At 43.9% G+C, this 27,361-nt stretch overlaps 1 protein-coding gene across 1 annotated transcript in view; it reads left to right on the forward strand.

The window, feature by feature from the left end:
• Positions 1-6,370: 6,370 nt before the first annotated feature.
• LOC308400339 (uncharacterized protein) overlaps positions 6,371-27,361 on the forward strand; it is a gene marked incomplete at its 3' end in the record, with an annotated part of 203,250 nt that continues 182,259 nt past the window's right edge. Inside the window, exon 1 of the mRNA XM_080887986.1 lies at positions 6,371-6,866. Within this exon, the coding sequence (XP_080744112.1) occupies positions 6,794-6,866 (73 nt within the window). The 5' untranslated portion in view covers positions 6,371-6,793. The remainder of the gene's footprint in view (positions 6,867-27,361) is intronic.

Raw genomic sequence — 27,361 nt, forward strand, 5'->3', positions numbered from 1 at the left:
CACTTTTGCAAATATGTAATGTCTTGTAAACCGAGCAGATATTTGAAGTTTACACAGCTACGTTCACGCCTCAAAATATCTTAAAAGTTTATTTTGTGACCAAGAAAGAGTAATATTACAAGTAGCTGCCGCCATTGTTGGAATTCAACTTTTGCGAGATCCCGAGTTAGTTTTGCGAGATCCCGAGTTAGTTTTGCGAGATCTCGCAAAAGTTCATCGTAATTCTTTTTTCTCCCATGTCCCTTGCGGGGCTCCGTACAACAGCAACTTTGACTAAAGTCCAAAAATGTACAAAAATACAAAATAACTAGTACCAAATAACTTATAATATTAGTACATAACAATAATACCAAATAACTCTTATATTGCATTAAAAGCCAGTGTATACAAATTTGTTTTCCGTGGACAACACACATGTTGGAACTTAAATTTCTGACCCCTTTCATAACCAATTAAACGGGATCTCCTCCCCCTTGCCTCCGTTTTTGGGAGCGGTGCTAAAGGCTTAAGACTGTGCAGGTTAACATGAGGAGGTGCTAGGATTGCTACTTGGTCCAAAAATTGTCACTTTTGTTTCGTTTTCATTAAAATATAGAAAGTTACAGGCTATCCAGGATTTAACTTCACTCAGACACTGAAGTAAGGGGTCTAGTGGAGCAGGACAGCTTCTCTTCAGTTGAATATAGATCCGAGTGTCATCAGCAGAGATGGGCAGTACGCGTTACTGTAATCTGATTACTTTTTTTCAAGTAACGAGTAAAGTAAGGGATTACTATTGCAAAAACGGTAATTAGATTACCGTTACTTTTCCTGCGTTACTAAAACCGTGATTTTTTGTGAGAATGTCTCACGACAGTGAGGTAAGCGAGTGCGCCGTTAGAGACAACAGCTGTGTGCAGATCAACAATGGATCACATATCGATTGTGGGAGAGAGTATGAGCGTGCAGCGTTTAAAGCGTGGAAGTACTGACCTTACTTTGAGTTTGATTCCATAAAAAGTGACAAAAACATTAGCGTCCATCGTGCGTGGGAAGAAAACTTCTTTTTACAGCGAAAAAAACCCCTAAACTTCCAAGCAAGCACCGAGTGCACAACGACGTAATGGGAAATTCACAGAGAAACTCGCGGATTCTTCCACTGACCGCCGCAGCACACCTGCACCAGGGTAAACCTCCGCCTACCGCAGTCCTGCTTTACAGGTGAAAATAGAGCAACAGGACCGCTAGTCTTTGACTTCATTTATTTTCTGCTGTGTTTTACTTCCATCTATTTGAAAGAGTGAGTGTAAACACAAAAAATATTTTATTTTATGTGCTGGTATGTGTAGAAAATAGGTTTAAATGTTAAACTAATTTATTCAAGTCAGAGAATGTTGCATATAATTAAATTTTTGCTTGATGCATAAAGTTAAAAGATTAAAACTGATAAAACAAGTTTTAAAAAGAGACTTTTCCATTTGATTACATTTTGTATGATGGATTATGTAGAAAAAGTAGAATTGGGCTGAAAGATCTATCGCTTTATCACTTCTTCAGGTTGTAAATCGTGTTTTTAAAAAGTAACTAAGTAACTAAGTAATTAATTACTTTAAAAAAATAAGTAATCAGTAACGTAACGGGATTACTTTTTGGGGAAGTAATCAGTAATTAGTTACTGATTACTTTTTTCAAGTAACTTGACCAACACTGGTCACCACCCACAAAAAAGCTTGATTTACATAGCAAATAAAAGTTGGTCTAATAACAGCGAAATGTGAAGTAATAATTCAGTAGCTCTGCTCTGCTGATAGCAAAGACAGATGTGTTTTAAAACTTTTAATTTATTTGTGCAACTGAGTCATGTCAGTTTGTTGGTTGTGGTTTTCTATCATCCATCAGGGGGCGCTGCAGCTCCCTCAGCATCCTCAGCACTTTACTATGAAATCAACAGTGTTTGGCCTTTATGTCCAGAGATGATTCAAAGTGTTTACGGACTAAACAGTTTATTTTCTGTTGTTGTTTTACTGCAAGCATAAAGAAACAATGTGACCTTGTGACGTTGCTTCTTGGTCACACTTTGCTCCTCGTCTCTTCTCTCCTGTCCTGCTGTCTTTTAACTAATCATGCTGACGTGTTTCGGTGGAGGAATAATAAACTGGAAAAGAAGCAAAAATTTTCATTATCAGTATCTGGTTAATATCCAATTAATCATTTAGTCCTTGATGAATTTACTTTTACTGAAGCTCATATGATGATATGCACTGACACACCCAGAGTCCAGCTGTACCAACAACAAACAAACACTGAACCAGTCTGACCAGGATATACAAAACTGTGGCTTTCCTGAAATGTGACACTCTTTATGTGACTCACTTCACCACAACCACAAAACTGTGTTTAGAGATTCCTTCAGATCTTTATAGAGGAAATGTCAACATTCAGAATACTTGGAAACAGAGTTTATTAAAGATTTTTAGCCCTGAAAATATCATGTATGTATATCCTGAACTATAAGTATGAGGGCACAAAATGATAAACATATTTAACCAACACTGCTGTTTAGTGCAAGGGTATGTAATTCCAATATATATGTAGTATTTAAAAACCTTTAATAAATGATTGTACAAATATCCTCAGCTGATTCTGAAGTGGTCAGGTGGGAGGTGCTGTCACAGATTTTCTGTCTGTGAGAACTTATTTACACAAACTTTGTACAGATGAAAGTAACAACACTGTTACATTCAACACTGTTGAGTAAAAGAGAAAGTAGTTACATTTGACTGCTCCTGGTCACATGACGACCCCACAGCAGTTAGTGCCCCTTATTTTGATTTACCGAGTTTTACACCCGGTGCCCTTCCTGACAGTCCTAAAGTGATTTGTGTCTCCAGCTGGAATCAAACCAGCAACCTTTACGTTAATCAGTACACTCTGGAGGTACAACAGTATATTTTAGAATAATTCCTTTGACATTTTCTGTAATGTGTGTGTTTAATATTAACTGTTCTTCTTTTATTTGTCTTCTCTTATTAGTGTCTATATTTATTGGATACAAAAACACCTTTGACTTTTATTATTATCATTTTCTCATGAGACCCTTCATTCATCATTTATCTCGACTCTAAACACACAGACAGTCTACAAAGTCTACACATCCACCTGTGCCAGAGAATTAACTTCCTGTTGCTGTCACCTCTCTGCTACTTTAGGTGTGTTTGTGGTATTTGTTTGTCAAATACACGGCTCAGATCCAGTCAGCTGAGTCAGTCCGGGAATGCTATGAAGTCAAACTGGTCTAAGGTGTGTCGTATTAAACAGCTGACAAGGAAATACGGGTTAGATTGTTCACTGGGGCTGTTTAGTGCAGCCAGAGACCAAATCGTCAAAGTTTGTTTCCTTTCTTTTTTCTATTTGCTCTCAGTGGATAATTTTTCCATCCTGATGATCAGAAGAGTGTTTGAGGGTTTCAGAGATCCTTCAGAACAACAGTAAGTGTTTAAAATGATGTTGTTCAGTCTTTTAGATAATCTGACAGGTTGATGAAGTCTGTGAGCTTCAGTGGATTAACAGATTGTTCATGTTAATCCATCTGAACTGGATTAAAGCTTCACTTTCCTGGTTACAGATGAATGTCATGTGGAGTTAGTGTGAAGCATCTGATTTACTGTTGGCTGGTTTCATCTGTGTAAACACATCATATGAAATTATTTCAATGTGTTTTAATTCAAAGCTGTCAGACTTTATCTGACACAATATAAAGAAGAAAATCAACTCAATGACAAACAGGAAATGTAGTGAGGGCACTATTTATGTTGGAGATTCTGACATGATCCCTGATTCAGCTCCTGGGATTTTGAGTTGTCTTGAAGATTTCTCTTTCAGTCTTTTCTGTTTGGTTTCTGTTTTTGATTTTTATTTGGCTCAATTTTAATTGCTTTATTCTTCTAATAGTGGGGTGTATTTCTGACAATACTGAGTGTTTGTTCCTTTGTAGTTTTCATAGGACTGAGTTTCAGATTTTCTACTCCATGTTTGGCTTCCAGTTTGACTTCATTGTTGCTGTTTTTATGGTGACTTTCTGCTTTCTGTTTTGTTTGTCTTTTATATTAGGATTTTATTTGGGCTTTTGGAATTTATACGATTTGTTTGGGAGGAATAATTTACTTTGTTTTCTTGTGTGTTTCAGTGTTAATATAACTACTTTTTGGATTATTCCTTTTTTTTTTAATTTGAGATACACCAAATCATACAAAAGACTCAACATTATGTCTGAGATTTGTTTTGAAATGTTTTCATTTTGTATTTGTTGTTTGGTCGAGGTGTAAAACAGACTATATGGAAAGCTACTGATCACCATTTAAAGGAATGCTCATTTCAGAATCAGAATCTTATTGCCAAATGTTGTGCAGGTTTACAACATTAGGAAATTGCTGCGGCACTTAGTGCAAACATACTGTCAGACAACACTTAAATGAACATAAAAATAAGAATTAAAAGTGCTAAGTAGATAGATATATACATGAGTGCAGGTGGTGATCAGTGCCAAACATGGAATGATGCAGTGAACACAGCGTAGGGTCATGTGTTAGTGGTGGGAACAGTCATACGGTTATTGTTCATGAGTCCAACAGCAGAGGGGAAGAAACTGTTCTTATGGCGAGAGGTTCTGGTGCGAATGGACCGGAGCCTCCTGCCTGAGGGGAGCAGGTCAAACAGACTGTGTCCAGGGTGAGAAGCGTCAGCTGTGATCCGAGCTGCACGCCCCAGTGTCCTGGAGGTGTACAGGTCCTGCAGAGATGGGAGTCTGCAGCCAATCACCTTCTCAGCAGAGCGCACAACACGCTGCAGTCTCTGTTTGTCCCTGATAGTGGCTCCAGCGTACCACACGGTGATGGAGGAGGTGAGGATGGACTCGATGATTGCAGTGTAGAACTGCATCATCGTCCGTGTTGGCAGGTTGAATTTCTTCAGCTGCCTCAGGAAGTACATCCTCTGCTGGGCTTCCTTTGCTGCTGTTGTGGAAATTTTAACAATAACCTGCAACACACCCAGTGAGCTTGATTTGAAGTGGGTTTAATAAACACATTGCAATGTGGAGAAAACGTTCAGGTCAAACACCAAACAGTTTTCTGAGGAAAGACACCGCCCATGAACAATTTTATACCTTCCCAAACACTGTCAAATAAAGAACGTTCCACAGCACATCATTTATCTCTATACCTTCAGTCCAACTCATCCTTGACTCCCCCCCAATCCAAGGAAAGTTATGACCACCCATCACCTCCCTACAAGCAGGATGCCTGTAGACCTTCAACTTTATAACAGGGCCCCTACCTAAACATCCGCATCCCTCGATAAGCAAAAGGAGTCTCACTATCTATTTAATGTCTCCCTTACAATGGTCTCACTGTGTGTGCAGAGCACAAGGCCCCTCTGTAGTCAACATGCATACAACTAAGTGAGAAAGTGAAATTACTAGAACTAATGTGATATGATTAAATATGTGATTAACACACAAGAAAGGAAAACTGCCACCACACTGCAGAGCTTACTCAACTCTCCAAGTTTTGGTCATAGGTAAGAATGTTTTCCCAGGATAGTTTTCAAAATTTGAAGCTGATTTGGGTTCAGTGGGTCACTTTTCTCATATGTGTCTATTTTCTTTCTGAAGCCCCTGTTTGATACACCCATGTGACTGATGTTGATTTGTCACATGAGGCTATCATGTGAATTTCTAGCTAATGTCCAGCCAGAACATCTTTGGGCTGCAATTTGTTGCTTTCCTCTCAGCTGATGCTGCCAAAACATTTATAGACGTGTCTGCATTTCTGTCATTCCTGTCACGTGTTCGTGGTGCAAAAGTCAATCAAGTTTAAGTTGCAGTAATTCGGCATCTATCTAGCTCTACTGTAGAGTAACTTCAGTTTTGTTTTTTTCAGTGATGGGTCTGATCCTATGACAACTGGGATAGGTCCCGCCTGCGACCCTGATAAGGATAGGCTGAAGAGAATGGATGGATGGAAGTGACAGGTAATTTCAAAGTAAATGTTTCAAACATCTCAACAAATATCAGAAAACACTGTTTCAGGGATGGACTGTTTCTCATGGAGAGAAACTCAGTGAGAAAAGATGTAAGAAAGAGAACAGGAGAGATTAACGATTATTCTTCTCGAAACTAAGGACTGCTTAGGCATTGCTGTTTAATAAACTAGTGCTATGTTACTTTTCATTACTTTTTCAATGTATTCAAATTTTAAAAAATGGACCAAGCTATCAGATAACCAAACTCTCAGCGAAAGCTAGTCTACTCTTTGCTCAGCTTTCATATCTGAGTGTTTGGATTTTATCGAATTTTATCTGCAGTTCACTGAAATCAAAGTTTCTCTGTGACTTTCAGAAGTTAAACCCCAGTTCCCCATCATCAGATCAGTAAATAAAAACCCAATAATACGAATCTCTGGAACCCAAATCAACCTGACATGACTGCGTCAAATAGCAATTTTTCTGCAGTTTTCTCCTGAACGGCAGGCGTCACCACTTAGATAAAAACTCTGCATCAGCTCTTTTATTCCAGTAGAAAAAGTGAAGACAGGAAGTAGAGAACTCAGTTTTTTGTTTTTGCCTTCGTTTCTTTTCATTTCTTTCTCGTCTCGAGCTGTTGCGGCCTCTCCGTGATTATAATATATTATAAAATATAGATATAATTGAAAACTATCAAAAAAAAAAAAGAAATGATCGTACACTCTGTCTCCAAGCCACGAATGTGACGTCCGCTAATGTTTGGGTGGAAGTGTTAGCTAGCTAGGCTACGGAAATGTCTCGCCGAACATCTTTTTTGTTTTTCTCCACTTTGCTGTTTGTCGGTCTCTTCGTGTTTGTCTCTGCAGGTGAGATTTAACTATGAGAACCCAAAATCACTTTCGCTCTGACATAAAAACTAAGATGGATTATGAATTATTTTTATGTAACCCAGTAACGAGTTACAGTACGAAATTCAGCTTTCAAATACCACCTGTGAAAATCCCCAATAATCCTGAATTCACCATCCAAGATGGCAGCAGTGCCTGTAAACATTAGTAAAAGCTTAAAATTTAAAATCTTGTTACGCTTATTTAACCTCAGAGGTCTGGTGGAGGTTGTACTGTGACGTCTCTCCTGAGCTAACTACCTTCCAGTACGAGTCATAAAAGAAAAGAAAACACTATTTATGTTGCTTCTAGCTAACTGGAGTCCATGGATGTGGATGGACACCAACGACCTGTTACATGCTGGAGATCTCACTGATTTGTTATTCTGCTGGTTTTCTATCTGTAGCTAGCCGTACAGCACAATGCTGACACAATAGCACAAAAGTGAAAGTACAGATTACACGTTTTGGGTTTGATACTGTTTGTGTGCACTGCCTCATTTTGTACTTCTATTTGAAAGTAATTCTGACTAAGAAGCAGAATTTGCTGACTTCCCATTTCGGATGGAAGACGCTACTGATCTGCACTGCTACTGTTTGTGAATTGTTAAATACGCTGCACTCTGAGAACTTGGTCTTGTACTGCAGAGTTCAACATATAGAGGGCAGTGTTGCCAACTCCTCAGTAATGAAATTCGCTATTGGTTGTCCTAAAAGTCACTAGGAGTCGCTAAATGACATCATCACCTAATTTGCATATTTGGTCATGCTAATGTAATGCTAATTTAATGTACCTAGTTACTGGTAACAGAAATAACATCATGGAAGAGACATAAAGTGAGTAAAAAACGTCCAAAAGGCAGTTAGAATTATTTAACTACAAATTACATTTCTTTTAGCAAATGTTGTTTTTTTAATGTCACAATTCCAACCCTGCTCCACACTGGCAACAGTGACCCGAAATTGGCGCTCTGGGGGAGTTACTGTGTGTGTGTGTGTGTGTGTGTGTGTGTGTGTGTGTTATAAGTTGGCAACACTGATAGAGGGTCTCTTTAAGTTATCTAGATTCATGTACCCAAATACTGTTGATCAGATAGACAAGTAGCAGTTTCCTTTTAGGATCAATAAACAGTCGCCCTAAACTACTCCAGGATGCACTTACATGTTCACATGAAACAGATGTGTTGGCAACATCAAAACAGTCACAGTGATTAGTGTAACAGCAGCTGATTGTGCAAAGGAAGGATAAAGGGTTCAAGGTCATTAAACATATGTAGAGGTTATACATAAAATCTGCTGTAGATAATCAGATGTAGAGGAAAGGCTCTGTGCTGTAGTTCAGTGTAAAACGTGCTGTATAAATGTGTGCACGTTTTGCTCAGTGAGACTGGAGAAGAGCTGTTAATAAAATGTATCCTATTTAAAGGAAGGAAGAAAAGCTCACAAACACTTATTGTGTGAGTTTTAATTCCACAGTTTTATCAGTAAGACACGTGAATATGATGGATTATAGTTGAGGCTGGTCTGCTACCTGGATGCTTCTCTGTTCAAAGTTATTCATCAGTCAGAATAAGATGCTGGACGTCTATTGACCCTAAAGGACACCATCCCCTCAAAAATAGCAACAGTTGTGTCTAAGACTTTATATTGATTATAGGAATATTGATGATAATGCTGGACGATTGCTCAGTCAGTAGGGTGGGTCTTTCATAGCTGTTTAACTACACGTCTGTAGTACAGAAAACCCCAAATTAACCCTGAAGTTACCGGAGCATGAGGATATCTAGATTGTTCGTACTGAACATGCCTCGTTTGTCAGTGTCGTCTGTATCTCTCCAGAGCTTTACAAATGAACCACAACTCAAGTTCTTGTGTGTGGTTGCACAAATGTGCTTGTGATTAATATCCTTCAGTGTTTAATCACGACAGCTCTGCTCAGCAGGTGGTGGCATCACCTCTGAATAGAGGCAGCTGCTGCAGCAAAGCAGTGGCATCTGAAGCTGCCACTCTAATGCTGCTTTTATGCTTCAGTGCAGTAATATGAGGCAGACGGACGGCTCATCTACCTGCACAGTGTTTGATGTTGATGGAGGCAGTGTATGTGGTACAACCGGTCTGTGGGCAAATCTTCCTTGTGCTGTTTGTTGATCTTCAGCCAACCACAGAGAAGAGTCAAGTTATAACACACAAAGAGCTGAAGTGAAAACTAGTGTCCACTGCAGCCACTCATGCAGTGTTTCTTTTAACAATGACGAATGTTTTGATCTTCTGTTCCTGATGAACTCCCAGTAGCTCCAATACTTGTGCTTACCCTTAATCAGCCAATCAGTATTGACCCAACCCAAAGGTTGATGTGCATTGATCCATTGATGTGCAGTTGGGATTTTAAAGCATGTTTGCATATTGAACCAAGATGGCGCCGCGTATGGATGCCCTGGTGCTTCAGTGCGTTACTTTTGTCTTGTTTTTGTGCATTTCTTCTGTGTCTGGGCACTCCTCTGGATATTCTTACACCAGAGAAGAGCTCCTTAACTGCAGGACTACAACGCCTGTGGATTTATTTCCAATATTTGTCGCATCTGCGGCAGATTTACTGCTGACTCTGATCAGGAAAGTGAGACGTCGAAAGAGAGGTAAGCGAGCCGGCGCACTCGTGCGTTTGAGGAAACGCGGACTGAGAACGGCCCTTCCTGGGATCTTCCTTTCTAATGTACGCTCACTCTGGAATAAGATAGACGAACTGGCCCTGATGAGAAGCATGAACAAAGACTTTGCCTCCTCCTGTGTCTTATGTTTTACGGAGTCGTGGCTCAGTGAGGACATCCCGGACTGCGCGCTCAAGCTGGAGGGCTTTCATCTGCTGCGCGCGGACCGGCAGGCCGCTCTCTCCGGTAAAACCAAAGGTGGAGGTGTCTGCTTCTACATCAATAGTGGCTGGTGCACAGATGTAACAGTGATTGCTCAGCACTGCTCTCCCTCTCTGGAATATCTTTTTATTCACTGCAAACCGTTCTATTCTCCGCGGGAGTTTGCTTCATTCATCCTGGCCGCTGTTTACATCCCGCCAGACGCAGATGCGCAGGCAGCTCAGTGCGCACTCGCGGAGCAGATTCTCCACACGGAGCGGACATTCCCGGACTCTCTCATCATTGCTCTTGGGGACTTTAACAAAGCCAATCTGAGCCATGAGCTTCCAAAATATAAGCAGTATATTAAATGCCCGACCAGAGAGGAGAGGACATTAGACCACTGCTACAGCACGATCAGCGGGGCCTATCGCGCGGTGCCCCGCGCTTCACTCGGACTTTCTGACCACGTCATGATCCACCTAATCCCCGCGTACAGACAGAGGCTGAAGCTCTCCAAACCTGTCGTGAGGACTAAAAAACTGTGGAGCAACGAGGCTGTGGAGGAGCTTCGCACGTGTTTGGAGACCACAGACTGGGACACAATGAAGGCTGCTTCTAACAGCTTGGACGAGTTTACGGACACTGTCACCTCCTATATCCACTTCTGTGAGGACAGCATTGTGCCATCACGCACCAGGGTGAGTTATAACAATGACAAACCCTGGTTTACCCCTAAACTCAAAAAGCTGTGGCTGGAAAAGAGTAAGGCGTTCAGAAGCGGAGACAGGGACTGCTACAGAGAGGCCAAGTACAGGTTCACTAAAGAAGTGGACATTGCTAAACATCAGCACTCTGAGAAGATGCAGCAGCAGATCTCAGAGAATGACTCGGCCTCTGTGTGGAAAGGTTTTAGGAATATTACAAACTACAAGCCTAAAACCCCCCACTCCACTGATGACTTGCTCTTAGCCAACACCCTTAACAACTTCTACTGCCGTTTTGACGAGCCATCAGGCAGCCTTCACACCTCCAACGACCCCAACAATAGAGGCACTTTGGACACTCATTCCCCCACCTCCCCCCCCTCCATAGAGCCATCACCACCTTCAAACTGTTCACCTGCAACACCCGCCCCCTCACCCCACACAAAAGAGGATTTCACACCACCTCCTCCGACCACAACTCTTCATATTCATGAAGCAGATGTGAGGAAGCAGTTTAGGAGTCTGAATGCTCGGAAAGCTCCCGGCCCAGACGGCGTGTCTCCTGCCACCCTCAGACACTGTGCAAACGAGCTGGCCCCAGTGTTTTCTGGCATCTTCAACTCCTCACTGCAGGCATGTCATGTGCCTGCCTGCTTCAAGTCCTCTACCATAATCCCTGTCCCCAAGAAACCTAGGATCACTGGACTAAATGACTACAGACCCGTGGCTCTGACATCTGTGGTCATGAAGTCATTTGAGCGCCTAGTTCTCTCCCATCTCAAGACCCTCACGGCCCCCCTCCTGGACCCCCTGCAGTTTGCATATAGAGCCAACAGGTCTGTAGACGACGCCATCAACATGGCCCTACACTTCATCCTGCAGCATCTGGACTCCCCAGGAACCTACGCCAGGATCCTGTTTGTGGACTTCAGCTCTGCCTTCAACACCATCCTTCCAGACCATCTCCGAGACAAGCTTTCCCAGATGAATGTGCCTGATCCCATCTGCCGGTGGATCACTGACTTCCTGACGGACAGGAAGCAGCACGTGAGGCTGGGAAAGAATGTCTCGGACTCCCGGACCATCAGCACCGGCTCCCCTCAGGGCTGTGTTCTTTCTCCTCTGCTCTTCTCCCTGTACACCAACTGCTGCACCTCCACCCACCAGTCTGTCAAGCTAATCAAGTTCGCAGATGACACCACCGTCATTGGGCTCATCTCGGACGGGGACGAGTCTGCCTACAGGAGAGAGGTTGAACGTCTGGTGTCTTGGTGCAGCCACAACAACCTGGTGCTGAATGCCCAGAAGACAGTGGAGATTATTGTGGACTTCAGGAAGCACACAGCCCCACTCCCCCCCATCATCCTGACTGACACCCCCATCACCTCTGTGGACTCATTCCGCTTCCTGGGTACCACCATCACCCAGGACCTGAAGTGGGAGCCCACCATCACCTCCGTCATCAAGAAAGCCCAGCAGAGGATGTACTTCCTGAGGCAGCTGAAGAAATTCAACCTGCCAACACGGACGATGATGCAATTCTACACTGCAATCATCGAGTCCATCCTCACCTCCTCCATCACCGTGTGGTACGCTGGAGCCACTATCAGGGACAAACAGAGACTGCAGCGTGTTGTGCGCTCTGCTGAGAAGGTGATTGGCTGCAGACTCCCATCTCTGCAGGACCTGTACACCTCCAGGACACTGCGGCGTGCAGCCCGGATCTCAGCTGACCCTTCTCACCCTGGACACAGTCTGTTTGACCTGCTCCCCTCAGGCAGGAGGCTCCGGTCCATTCGCACCAGAACCTCTCGCCACAAGAACAGTTTCTTCCCCTCTGCTGTTGGACACATGAACAATAACCACATGATTGTCCCCGCCACTAACATATGACCCTACGCTGTGTAACTGCATCATTTCATGTTTGGCACTGATCACCACCTGCACTCATGTATATATCTTTCTACGTAGCACTCATAATTCTTATTCTCATGTATATATCTCATGTATATCTCATGCACATATCTTTCTTTCTACATTGCACTTTAATTCTTATTGTCTGCACTGAAGCACCGCAGCAATTTCCTAATGTTGTAAACCTCAACATCTGGCAATAAACCCATTCTGATTTCTGATTTGCTGTCCAAACAGAAACACGTACCCAGACGGGAACATTGGGTCTGAGCCCAAACAGTAAAAGTCAGAAATATGTTCAGACTGTTGCTTAAAGTTTGTGTTTCACGAGTATGAGATCTCAATTAGCTCCTTATTTATTGTAGGTAGGTAACAAAGTGAGACACCTTTCTATTAGAACATACTTTTAAATCAGTGTCAGTAAAAAATGAGGTTCGACACAAGTGACCTTCACTCTCATTGCTTGGTGTAGAAGTGAGTCGTTGTTTTTTTACCTTTAACCTCTCTGCTCTGTGTTGGTTCTTGTTTCAGATCAGAAAATCATTCCAGCTGAACCTGGACAAACGAACGTCACTTTGCCATGTCGAGCTCCAAACAAGAACAACATTATTGTTCTAGAGTGGAGCAGAGCTGACCTGGGAGAGAAATATGTGCTTCTCTTCCGGGATGAGCAGTTTGATCCAGAAAACCAGCATCCATCTTTTAAGAACCGGGTGGATCTGCAGGACAGGCAGATGAAGGATGGAGACGTGTCTTTGATTCTGAACAATGTGACAACTAATGACGCTGGAAGATACGAGTGTCGTGTCTTCCAGGCAGAAACTAAACGCAGGAAGAGATCTGTTTTAGATGTTGATCCCATCAGCATCATCACACTGAGAGTCGTTCCTCCAGGTGAGTGAGTAGAGCTGAGTGTGTGTGTGATCAGAGGTGAAGCTGCTTCCTGGTTGTTGATGTTTGTTTCTAAAGATGTTGTTGATGAGACTTTGTAGAAAGCAGCTGGTCTGAGTGATGTGATCAGAGTGCAGTAGATAATGTCTGACAGCAGTTTGAAGAGGAAATGGATTCTGTTCTGTTCTTCACTCATCACCTACCTGACAGCTAACACCTCACACCTGTTTCTCACCTGCAGGTCAGACAGGAGGACACACAGAGGATGGAGGGAAGGAGGATGGAGGGAAGGAGGATGGATCTGTTGGACTGATTGTCGGTCTGATTCTTTCTGCTGTGCTTCTTGTTGCTGCTGTTGTTGGTTTTTTGATCTACAGAAAACATAAACAACAACAGAGTCAGGATTCATACCAGCCTCCTGTTGAATTTCAGCCTGTTTGAAATGTCAGCTTAACTGTGATTCTTGTGCTTTGCTTTCAGTCGAGTCACTGAAAATGTGGAAAGACAGAAATCAGTAATATTAAACATTTAGCAGGTACCTGTCAGACACGTCCAGATTTTGCATTTAATTTACATTTTTCATCAGAAAAGAGGAGAAAGTTGTTTGGAATATAAACAGTATTTGTCTGATATTACTCAGGATCCTTTGATCACATGTTGCTGGTGTTTGACTCGTTTTAAATGTAATTTCATTAAAATGAAACCAAAGAAAAAAACATTTCTATGTAGCTGCAGGTCCAACATTTCCTCCCTTTGACCTGGAACGATTCAGCTTTATTGAACTTTACCTTCCATGAAGGAGACACTTCAGTCTGTTACTGTCCAACTGTTACTTTCCTTTATATATTCTCCCAACAAAGATCCACATGTGTTAGTACTTAATGTGTTTTTTTTTATTCCAACATTTCCTGTGGCTGTACTTAGTCGCGTGACACACACAGAACAGACGCAGTCCATGTAGTGGACTGAGGGGAACAAATCAACCAAAATCAAAAGTTTGGTTGATTTGTTCATCAACCAAACTACAGATCACTGAGAGCAAAGGAGATCTAACGTGTTTCTGATTTTTCTATCCAGCTGTGTTTATTGCCAAATGTCTGAGGAAAGATTGTTTATAATGGAGCACTGTAACAAAAAAATATTTTCCCCCAGGGATCAATAAAGTATTCTGATCTGATTCTGATTGAAGCTCATTGCATTAAAAGATACATGTTTACAGTTTGTATCTTGCATTTTTATAAGAATTTAGTTACCCAGTGTGTTTGAACCATGTGATGGAAGCATGCAACCACACAACTGAGATACTTAGGTAATATTCATTTGGTCTTTTGTCTTATGTTTACGTTATGCTCTAAAGTTTCTGTGATCATAAGTTAATTAATTTGATGTTTTGAGTTTACCTGTAATGCATGACAGTAGTGATGTGACGTTCTGTATCGAGGCTTCGAAGCTTGTGTCGAGTAATGGAGGGGGCGTTTCCGCGATGCGTGTATCGAGGCTTGCTTCATTTATGGGAGGAGCTGAAAATGATGACGTCCGAAGCCTCGCTGCCCGGCTGTACCACGTGACTGGTTCAGGAAGCGGTTCGAACTTTGCCGCGAGATATGACAGCGATATAAACCCCTCAGACTTCATTCAAAATGTGAGTGTTTGATGGAGAGTTGCGGTTAGAGAGAGTTTGGAGACCGTTTGGAGGTTTATGAGAGTGAGGAGAGAAAGTCAGGAGAGAATGGAGCCAGCTAAGAAGAGGAGGATGTCCTCCCCTGTGTGGGAACATTTTGATCTTATTCCTCCCAACAAGGTATGTAAATTTCTACAGAAGATGTATTTTCATAATACTGATGGTGCAATACAATTTGTGTTAAGCTGTCTTGACTTTTGTACAAGGTGAAGTGTATGCTATGTGCCAGGGAGCTGGGATATAACAACAACACCTCATCCATGCTTAGGCACTACAGAGCTTTGCATGAGAATAAGAGGAACACCGATTGTGGAGCAAGACCAGGTGAGCCATCAAATGCAATGATAATATAGCATGCAGTAATGTTACTAAATGATATAACAATATTATACAACTGTTATAAGTTACATGTGTGATATTTATATTTGTGCTTTTTCTTTATTGTCTTTCCTCAGGAGAACAATCTCAAATAGATGAAGACCTGGTTAGCATGGTGATTGAGGACTCCCAGCCATTTAGCATTGTGGAGGACAAAGGATTCAAAAGATTTGTTAAATCATTAAATCCTAGCTATGTTCTCCCCACTAAAGGTCATAAAAGCGGTGAAAATTTAGTTTTTACTGAATAAAATATGGGCAGGACTGACGCCTCAGTGTGTAGCTGTCCATACCTCAACGTTACAAAAGCACAACCACTGTCCACACCCCAACCACACCTCACCTCACAGTAAATGATCATTTCCATTTCAAGCATTTCCAAATAATCATTTTCCATACTGCCAGTATAAATATACACAGTATACTGCCATCACTACAATATAGATGTTTTACACACTCCTTTTGTTGTTGACATTTACAGGCTGTGTGCAAAAGGCCACACTCTTCAAATTCATGCCAACTAATATTTTTACGTCCAGTAGGTGTCCTACTAGAGCAAATGAAGCTTCAAGAAGCTTTGCGCTGGGGTGAACCAATTGGATGAAAAGCTTCAGTGCTTCATGAAGCTTCATCTGCCCATCACTACATGACAGCACTAAGCTATAGCTCAAATGGTGGCATAGACTTTCCTTTGCATTGTTTGTTATTTTATACAGGTATGTTATATTGATTATATTTCTGCTCTTTCTGAGTTACCTGACCTCCGCTCCAGTCCTTCCTGGTTTGGCTGAAAGAGGAGGCTGAGGGTGGAGCTGGTTTAAATGCAGAAGCCAATAAAGTGGAATGGACCATCTATTGTGATCATGCAGGGGGAATGGGGTTCTTCTTGAATGATGGTTATCTGTTATCTCTTTAGTTTTCACCTTTGGTGTATATAATGGTTTATTCATTTGCTATATAACTGGAGCCGTTTCTCATTTGGGCAGGTCAGTTTGTTGAGTTATGTTTTTGTTAAGTGATTTTTGAGTAGCGGTCTGTTAAGTTAACCTCTTTTATGGGCCCACTTGGTTCTTAAAGACTTTATTTTTTGTTATTTTGTAGTGATGGCCAAATGAAGCTTTCCGAAGCACTGAAGCTTGTATTGAAAAACGGTTCATTACTCGAAGCTTTTCAACACAGTCCTCTCCGGTGACATCTGGTGGTGAAAATTTTGAAGAGCAGCTTGAATCTGCAAAATAAAACGGACTGCTCAATCATCGCTGCTCACTCAAGAGTGGAGTTCTCTCTGATATTGGGCCACCGTTCCGTTGCTTTGAACATGTAATTGGTTTTGTTTTCTCGATTGGGGGGCTGAAAAAAATGTAATGCGTATTTGCGTAATACATTTTGATCAATAAACTTTCCCTATTTAAACATGCACTATGGTGTGGCCTTTCTTTGCTCATAACTCCTTGATGTTGGTAAATACAATAAGTGAGCAATATATATAATATACATATGAGAATGCACAGCACATTATGGAGTATGCCCCTGCTGTGAAGTCCTGCCTCCATCTACTTGTCGTTTAATCACTGGACAGCTGGACAGGTTCATACAAAATATTAGATGAGGCCAATTGTCCTATACATATTTTTGACCTAGGGGTGGGATTGATTGTGAACTGGAAAGGGAAAATGCTTAGGGAGCTGAGTACGGCTGCATCGTCACTGATTTGTAGAATCATTTTTGATTCGATACAGGATCCGATTCAATTTGATTGGAATCTGGAAAGTTTTGCATCAGTCAGAAATATTACAATTCTGATCATTTAACAGTATATATCCATAATTTCGTATCTATTAAAAGAAAGCTGACACATGTGAGACTTAATTAGAGATGTAAACAGAGAGTTATGAAACCTGCAGCTGCAGAAGCCAGCGGAAAAAAATCTGACTCTGACGCGTCGGGTCCGCGCTCTGTGTTCACGTTTGTATGCAGAATCCGTAAACCTGCTCCCAGTTACTGTTTTAGCTGCATGGTGTTTGACGACATGTTGTGAGGTTTAACCTGAGATGCTGGCGTTTCAGGCATAATAACGTTAATTTACAAATCGACACGGGATTTTAATGAATCAATATCACTTTATTCAATTTAGCATGGATTGTAATCAGAAAGGCGATAATCAAAACCCACCCCTAATCAAGAACTTGCAAAGTAAAAACATGATCTATGTCAGGTAGCCCTTTTGTTATTTACAGTTAACAAGAGGATTAGTGTTACTGTGCGCTGGCTGAGTCTGTTTCTTTTCTTAGAAATAGTTTCTCCTGCCCTGGAGAAAATCCACTTGCATGGAACAGAAGAGGCTGTGGAGTGCAGGAACTACACTGCAAGCTGGTAGATATGCAGGTATTCCTGGGTCCTGCAGACTATCACCTAAAAACAATAAACAAAATGATTTTCTAAACTGTAGCAATGTAATGTACGTATAGTGTCAAATACATTTTTGTAGTCTTCATCAGCTTTAATTCACATGGAAGTGTTCCTGAAGTCATATGCTGTAATGATATTTACATTATGAAAACATGATTTGGGACATTTCAGGTTTTTCACTTCGGCAGATAAAATGAATTGAGCAAAATCAACTCAAAATATTCCCACACGCCAGAACGTCCTCTCTTCCTCGCTGGCTCCATATCTGTCAGTGGAATGATCACCTCTTCGCTCTCTGTCACCATCAACACACTCCACGAATCCCGTGGATGATTCACTTCCTTATATCCGTTTGAATCAGGTACCGAAGCAGTTACGTGCGTAATGAAGCTTCGGACGTCACTGGTCACGTGACTTTTGCCAAACGAAGCAAGCCTCGACACAGTGCTTCTGAACCAGTGTGTTGTTTTTTTCGACACACGCTCCGGAGCGTCAGCTTCAAGCGGGCCATCACTATTATTTTGAATTTTTGTAATCATCTTGTCCTTTTTGGGGGTATAATAAAACCCATTTTTTGAAGTTTACATTTGTGCCTGTGTGTTCCTGGCTGCTTGGTTCATGACAACTGGTGGCAGCAGTGGGATACAGCCAGTTTAAAAAAAAAATACACACACACAAAAAAGGCACTTTTTTTTTTTTTTTTTCACTCCTTATCGAACCATGCAGAGAGGAGCAAGGAGTGCGAGAGTAGTCCGAGGAGATGTACCAAGCCAGCAAATGGGCTCAGAAGGACAAGTCGATGGAGAACAGGAGGAGAATGGAGCTTCTGGAGGGGTAGACAGCACTGAGGGCCAAGGTAGGGAGCCAACGATATCGGATCTGATCTCTCTTCTCTGTTCACATATGGGCCAGCAGGAGGCCAGAGAGGCTAAACAGAAGGAGGAGAGTGCAAAGCAAGAACAACGTTTTAAAGCACTTCAACACCAGTTTCAGTTGTTACAGGTAGAAGTACAAGCCCGCACTTCTCCGGTGCCTGAAGGTCAGGCAGCTGAATCACCTGATCCAGCATCTCTAGATGATGACATTCTTCCTCAAGCTGGTCCCAGTATATCAGTTACTGGTTCATCAGGTCAGTCCCATTTTCTGGAGCCTAAGTTGCAAAAACTCACCAACGAGGATGATATTGAACATTTTTTGATTACCTTCGAACGCATTGCAATGGCCTGTCGGTGGCAGAGACATGATTGGGTTTTTCACCTTGTACCGCTGCTTACGGGCAAAGCAAGAGGTGCATATGTGTGAGGGGCTACTAGCCCTGCTATGTAGGGGTAGAAGGGCGCACAGGCTGCCTTGAACGACTAGCGGGTGGTGGGATCTAAGTCCGTACCCCCCTCTAGCGCGATTGACCCGGACACTTACTTCAGTAAGAATGGGGTTAGTTACCTGGCAACAGTAGGCACAAAAGGAGGACTCCAGGCCCGGACCTGCAATGATAGCAGCGCCTGCACACGGAATACTAGCACGGTCCCACTTAACTCCGTCGTCCTGTGCCTAACCAAATAACTCGGGTGCCCCTACTCCAAGGCAACCTGGGTCGGACAAAAGCATTCAACAACGACTTTTTAAACCACGTGGCTCTTTTTATTTATCTGGAGAGCCCTCAAAAAAACCAAACTTGGTTAACCATGTCCACAGGGCCCTGGAGAGCAAAGGGAAAACAGCAAGGAGCCTCCCCAGGACCAAAGAAATGAAAGAAATAAAATGAGGTAAAATAAATCAAAACAGACTGGTGGGACCCAGTGTTAGGAGTCCTCGACTCCGCACAACCCACCCTAGTCACAGAGAAAGCACTCACAATACAGAAGAACAGTAAAAGTTAACACAGCAATTATCCAGTCTAAAATGGCTGACACAGTCCCAACGCATCATTTACAATGTCCGACACACCAAAAGAACATTTCAGTCTTTACAGTTTAATCCAGTAAATTGTCTCTGGGGTGGGACGGACAGATAGTTCTAGGGGTAGGTGTCGTTAACCGGAGTTACAGTCTGTTAGGCTGTCCAGAACTTCCACAGCCGGAATAGAATGTCCATTCTCCGGTCCACACAAAACAAAGAAAAAACACAGAAACAGTACCTTTGCCCCTCCTGAAATGGGGTGTGATGAACTCACGGGTAGGCGAAGCTTTTACATACAGCCCGCTGAAGCAGGGTGAACATCCGGAGCGTCGTCTGGGTGGCAGGGTACTCCAAACACCGCCGACGTTGAGGCCCAAAATGGCGGTCCCGCGGGCTATCGGAGCTACGGCAGTCCCCAGGCCGGGCGAAGCGAAGCCGCCCAACTCCTCTCTCGGAAACTCGCTGGTCCTTCGCCAGACAGCCGGCCGTGCTGTCTCGCTTTCTAAACGTTCTTCACCGTCAAACTCTACCGGTAACGCCGGGAAACTGAGGCAGATTGGAGGGGAGCGGCCGCTAGCCCTTAGCTCTCGATTAGCCCCTCGGCTAGCGCTATCTCCGCCGACGCTTCGCCCCGGCGCTGCACCCGTAAGGCCGCTGTAGCCGGAATCAGAGTTCATACACGGACGGAAACCCAGCCTAGACTCGCTGCGGTACCGTACACTGTCTCGCTAACCCCTCGTTTACACTTTGTTCGGGTCTTTCCTAGCGTCCTCCCTCGTCCGGACACGTGTGTTTGTTTTTTTTTGCTCCGCTCGTCTTCTCTCTCACTGCGCATGCCCGTCCTCTTCACGCTACGTCACTTCCTCTTGGCTGCTTCAGGCTGTAAAAACCCCGTGACCGTTTTCTAAGGGTCGTAAATATGTGCCCTCACATATGTACATATGGATGTTGTCGGACCTGTTGAGAAAAGCAGGGCAGGGAACCGTTACATGCTGGTAATAACTGATTATGCCACAAAGTACCCTGAAGTTTTTCCTCTTAAATCTGTAAAGGCCAAGTCTGTGGCTTTTTGTCTGGTGCAATTTTTCTCAAGGGTGGGATTCCCTCGTGAGATCCTGACAGACCGTGGGACTAATTTTATGTCAACTTTATTAAAACAGGTCTACCAGCTTCTTGGCATTAAAGGGCTAAGGACTACTCCATACCATCCTCAAACAGATGGCCTGATGGAGCGCTTTAACCAGACCCTGAAGCAGATGTTGCGCAAGTTTGTGAATTGACTGGGATCAGTGGCTGCCTTACCTGCTCTTTGCGTATAGAGAAGTACCCCAAGTTTCTACTGGCTTTTCACCTTTTGAACTGTTATATGGTCATGAAGTAAGGGGGCCCCTCTCTTTGCTGAAAGAAATGTGGGAGGGTGACCGGAGTGAGGCAGGGGCTACTAATGTCATCTCATATGTTATACAGATGAGGGAGCGACTTGAGAAGATGACTGAGCTAGCCCAAGCTCATATGGTAGCTGCCCAGCAACATCAGAAGGTCTGGTATGATCGGTCAGCTCGGGAGAGGTCATTTGAACCTGGACAAAAGGTACTTGTACTCCTTCCAAGTGATGACCGTAAGCTGTTAGTTAAATGGCAAGGACCTTTTCAGATTCAGCAGAAACTGGGAGCTACCACCTATCGGCTGGCAACTCCAGGTCACTCTCGCTCCAGTAGAGTTTTGCATGTAAATCTCCTGAAGGAGTGGGTGGAGAGGCCGAAGAGAGCAGAAGTTCTTTTGATAAGGGAGATTCATGAGGAGGAAGAGGTAGAGGAGCAGTATCTTCCTTCAGGGGTGCTCCAGCATTTGGACCTTAATCACCTTTCAGAAGAAAAACAGCTTCAGGTGAAAGAGTTATACAGCTCTGGGGTGTTTCAGGAGAATCCTGGGAGGACGGATGTTATTGAACATGACATTATATTAAAGGATGGAGCATCTGTGAGACGTATGAGTTATAGGATTCCAGAGCGGCTGTTAACATCATTGAGGAAGGAGGTGGATTTAATGTTGTCTCTAGGGATCATTGAACCATCTAAGAGCGAGTGGTGCAATCCAGTGGTTTTGGTCCCAAAGAAGGATAGTAGCCTGCGGTTTTGTATTGATTTCAGGTACTTGAATGCCATCTCAAAGTTCGATTCATACCCTACACCTAGGGTTGACGATCTGATTGAGCGACTTGGGAAAGCCCAGTACCTGACGACTCTGGATCTCTGCAAAGGCTATTGGCAGGTGCCACTTACTCAGCGCTCAAGGGAACTGACTGCCTTCCGGACACCATGGGGGCTATTCCAATTCACAGTCCTGCCTTTTGGTTTGCATGGAGCCCCTGCAACATTTCAGAGGCTGATGGATCGGGTACTGTGTGGTTTGTCAGAGTTCACGGCAGCATATCTGGATGATATTGTGATTTACAGCCAAACCTGGGAGGAACACCTCCAACATCTAGAAAAGGTACTAGAGCGTCTCAGAGAAGCTGGGCTGACTGCTAATTCGGCAAAATGTGTTTTTGCCAAGGCTGAAACTGAATATCTGGGATTTGTCACAGGTAATGGGGTGATAAAACCACAAGTGAGCAAAATCAGTGCAATTGAATCCTGCAGTTTGCCACAGACAAGGAAACAACTTAGATCATTTCTTGGCATGGCAGGGTTCTACCACAGATTTATCCCTCATTTCTCTGCCAGGGCGTCTCCCCTCACTGATCTAACAGGTTCTAGGTGCCCTAACCAGATTCAGTGGACGGAGGAGGCTGAGGCAGCTTTCCAGGACATCAGGCAATCCCTCAGTAAGACTCCAGTCTTGTATACCCCAGATTTTGAGAAACCTTTTATTCTTCAAACTGATGCTTCTGACAGGGGTCTGGGGGCTGTTCTTCTACAGGGACCACCCAATGAGCGACACCCAGTGGCTTTCATTAGCCGTAAAATGTTCCCAAGAGAGATGAGATACTCAACGGTGGAAAAAAAGGCTTTAGCAATCAAGTGGGCACTTGATTCCCTCAAGTATTACCTCCTAGGCTGGGAATTTACACTGGAAACTGACCACAAGGCGCTCCAGTGGTTGGAGAAAATGAAGGATACGAATGGACGAATCACCAGATGGTACCTTGCGATGCAGCCATTCCGTTTTACCATTCAGCATATCGCAGGCAAGAACAACTGCACAGCGGACTATCTCTCTCGCTGTTCCAGCTCACTGCTGAAGGGGGGGAGTGTGTGATGGAAGCATGCAACCACACAACTGAGATACTTAGGTAATATTCATTTGGTCTTTTGTCTTATGTTTACGTTATGCTCTAAAGTTTCTGTGATCATAAGTTAATTAATTTGATGTTTTGAGTTTACCTGTAATGCATGACAGCACTAAGCTATAGCCCAAATGGTGGCATAGACTTTCCTTTGCATTGTTTGTTATTTTATACAGGTATGTTATATTGATTAACACAGGCTGAGAGCTCGTGCACACCGCACACCTCTGCCTAGCATCCTGCTCGCCAACGTCCAGTCACTGGAGAACAAGCTTGACGACCTCAGGGCCAGGATAAAGTTCCAGAGAGACATTCGGGACTGCAATCTCCTCTGCTTCACCGAGACATGGCTGAACCCAGCGGTGCCGGACCACGCCATCCAGCCGGCCGAGTTCTTCTCGGTTCACCGCATGGACAGGACACGGGACTCGGGGAAGTCAAGGGGAGGCGGCGTGTGTTTAATGGTGAACAACAACTGGTGCAACAGTGCGAACGTTGTTCCTCTCACACGCTCCTGCACACCAAATCTGGAACTACTGTCCATCATGTGTCGTCCTTTTTATCTACCTCGGGAATTTACATCGGTCATTGTAAGTGCCGTTTATATTCCACCACAAGCGGACACGGTCACCGCCTTATGCGAGCTGCATGAGGCACTCACACAGCACCAGACACAACACCGGGACGCTGCGCTTATTGTGACGGGGGACTTTAATAGCGCCAACCTCAAACGCGCAGCGCCGAACTTTTATCAACACATCACCTGCCCCACCAGGGGTGAAAGGACACTGGACCACTGCTACACTACGGTCAAGGACGGCTACAAGGCACAATCCCGCCCCCCGTTTGGCAAATCTGATCACGCCGCCATCTTCCTCATGCCAAAATACAAACAAAGGCTGAAACAGGAAGTTCCGGTTCAGAGGAAGGTCGCGCGCTGGACGGATCAATCGGTGGCCGCGTTACAGGACGCACTCGATGACGCAGACTGGGGCATGTTCAGAAACAGCTCCGACGATGACGTCAACGTGTTTACGGAAGCGGTTGTGGGATTCATCGGGAAACTAGCGGATGATACCGTGGAGACAAAGACTATCACAACGTTTCCCAACCAGAAGCCGTGGGTGGATAAAACCATCCTCGACGCTCTGAGATCCCGCACCGCTGCCTACAACACGGGACTCATGACGGGGGACATGGACCCGTACAAAGCCGCGTCATATAACGTGCGGAGGGCGGTGAAAGAGGCGAAGCAGCGCTACGGGAGGAAACTAGAGTCACAACTCCAACAGAGTGACTCTAGGAGCCTGTGGCGGGGACTAAGGACAATAACGGACTATAAAGCACCAACAACCGGTATGACGAACGCGGCCGTGACTCTGGCAGACGAGCTGAACACTTTCTATGCTCGCTTCGAGGCTGCAGCTAAGGTCTCCAACAATGCTAGTGTTAGCGGCGCTAACGGCTGCAGACAGGAAGATACTGCCAGCACCGGAAACGTGCTCGTCATCTCCGAGCATGAAGTAAGGAGAGCCTTCAAGAGAGTGAACACCAGGAAAGCAGCAGGACCAGACGGCATCCCAGGTCGTATCCTAAGAGACTGCGCACACCAGCTAGCTCCTGTGTTCACTGAGATATTCAACATCTCTTTATCTCAGTCGGTGATCCCCACATGCTTCAAAGAGTCCATCATTGTTCCTGTCCCGAAGAAACCCCACCCTGCTTCTCTCAATGACTATCGCCCTGTAGCCCTCACCTCAGTAGTGATGAAGTGCTTTGAACGCCTGGTCAGAGACTTCATCATTTCTTCACTACCAGACACACTGGACCCACTACAGTTCGCTTACCGTCCAAATCGTTCCACAGACGATGCCATCTCTCATCTCCTCCACACATCACTCACTCACTTGGACACTAGAAGGGGGAATTATGTTAAAATGCTCTTCATAGACTACAGCTCTGCATTTAATACCATAATTCCCTCCACACTCACCACCAAGCTGGAGCATCTGGGACTCAGCTCATCTATGTGTCAGTGGATCTCCAACTTCCTAACTGGCAGACCACAGGCAGTAAGGATGGGCGGACATGTCTCAGCCTCCACCACTCTCAGCACTGGAGCCCCCCAGGGGTGTGTTCTGAGCCCCCTGCTGTACTCTTTGTACACATATGACTGTGTGGCCACTACCAGCTCCACCACCATCATCAAGTTTGCTGACGACACCGTCGTGGTGGGCCTGATCTCTGATAACAACGAGACGGCCTACCTGAAGGAGATTAGGAATCTGGAGAACTGGTGCCAGAGGAACAACCTCCTTCTAAACGTCAGTAAGACAAAGGAGCTGATAGTGGACTTCAGCACTAAGCAGGAGAGGAACTACCAGACCCCCGTCATCAACGAGGGCCCAGTGGAGAGAGTGGACAGCTTCAAATACCTCGGAGTTCACATCACGCAGGACCTGTCATGGTGCTGTCACATCAACACCGTGGTGAAAAAGGCCCAACAGCGTCTCTACCACCTCAGACGCTTGAGAGACTTCCAACTGCCCTCCAAGGTGCTCAGGAACTTTTACTCGTGCACCATAGCGAGCATCCTGGCGGGAAACATCTTAACCTGGTTCGGGAACAGCACCATGCAGGACAGACGAGCTCTACAGAGGGTTGTGCGGTCAGCTGAGCGCACCATCCGCTCCGAGCTCCCTGACCTGCACTCAATCTACAGCAGGCGGTGCTGGACCAAGGCCAGGAAGATCGTGAAGGACCTCAGCCATCCCAACAACAGACTGTTCTCTCTGTTGAGGTCAGGAAAGCGATTCCGCTCCCTGAAGACCAACACAGAGAGACTGAGGAGGAGCTTCTTCCCGCAGGCGATACGGTCTCTCAATCACACCACCACACAGTACTGACCCACACATACAGTTCTTACACACACACTGGACTTTCTGGACTTTGGTTTTGCACAACACTGGTCACTATATTCTTCATTTCCGGTTAATACTTGTACAGCTGCTGTTATTGTGTATATATTTATTTATATTTAGATTTCTTCATACATTCTTATATAGTTCTATATTGTGTATTGTGTATTTTGTTGTACAGTTATTTTATTTTCAACTTTAATTTATATATTTATCTTTATCTTATTCTTCCCAGTTAAATTTACCCTTCATTCTAATTTGTGTTGTACAGTTATTTCATTTTTAACCTTAATTTATATTCTATTCCTTCCTAGTTAAATTTACCCTTTTTAATTTTTCATATTTATTTCCTATCTTATTCATAGCCTTTTCCTTTTTTTGTTTTCTTTAGGTCACGAGCAGTTGTCCAAGCATTTCACTACATATCGTACTGTGTATGACTGTGTACGTGACAAATAAAATTTGAATTTGATTATATTTCTGCTCTTTCTGAGTTACCTGACCTCCGCTCCAGTCCTTCCTGGTTTGGCTGAAAGAGGAGGCTGAGGGTGGAGCTGGTTTAAATGCAGAAGCCAATAAAGTGGAATGGACCATCTATTGTGATCATGCAGGGGGAATGGGGTTCTTCTTGAATGATGGTTATCTGTTATCTCTTTAGTTTTCACCTTTGGTGTATATAATGGTTTATTCATTTGCTATATAACTGGAGCTGTTTCTCATTTGGGCAGGTCAGTTTGTTGAGTTATGTTTTTGTTAAGTGATTTTTGAGTAGCGGTCTGTTAAGTTAACCTCTTTTATGGGCCCACTTGGTTCTTAAAGACTTTATTTTTTGTTATTTTGAATTTTTGTAATCATCTTGTCCTTTTTGGGGGTATAATAAAACCCATTTTTTGAAGTTTACATTTGTGCCTGTGTGTTCCTGGCTGCTTGGTTCATGACAAACCAATAGAAAGCTGGTGCTCAGAGGAAGAGGGCGGGCTTTACTTGGTGTCAGTGACAGAAATGAAAAAAAGCTCAAATGAGTGAGAAGGACGATGAAGGAAACATCTGTGCTGTGTCTGCTCTGTAAGTAGAATCTCTGTGTTTGTTTGAATTCTTGTACTTTGACTGTCTGCTCTCCTGATAACTGATGATGGAGGAGAAGACATGAAAAACAGGCTGAATTCAAGTTCAAACACCACGAGGACCAACTGCAGGTCTGAACTGACTCTTTATCTTTGCTCAGCAGTCGAGGAAACACAGCAGGCAGTGAAACGCTGAAATTGAAATGAAAGCCTTTATTGTCATTATCCACAGTATAACAAGATTTTAAAAAGCTCCATAAAAGTGCACATGTACTTACCACACTATAAAAAAATATGCAATAATATGGTAAAATGGCAAATGGCCTGTATTTGTATAGTGCTTTACTAGTCCCTAAGGACCCCAAAGTGCTTTACGCATCCAGTCATCCACTCATTCACACACTTTGGCCTGGGGTAGCCACCCTGGGGCGCACTGACAGAGGCGAGGCTGCCGGACACTGGTGCCACCGGGCCCTCTGA

Source organism: Rhamphochromis sp. 'chilingali' (genome assembly GCF_963969265.1).
Source record: "Rhamphochromis sp. 'chilingali' genome assembly, chromosome: 1".
Classification (NCBI taxonomy): domain Eukaryota; kingdom Metazoa; phylum Chordata; class Actinopteri; order Cichliformes; family Cichlidae; genus Rhamphochromis; species Rhamphochromis sp. 'chilingali'.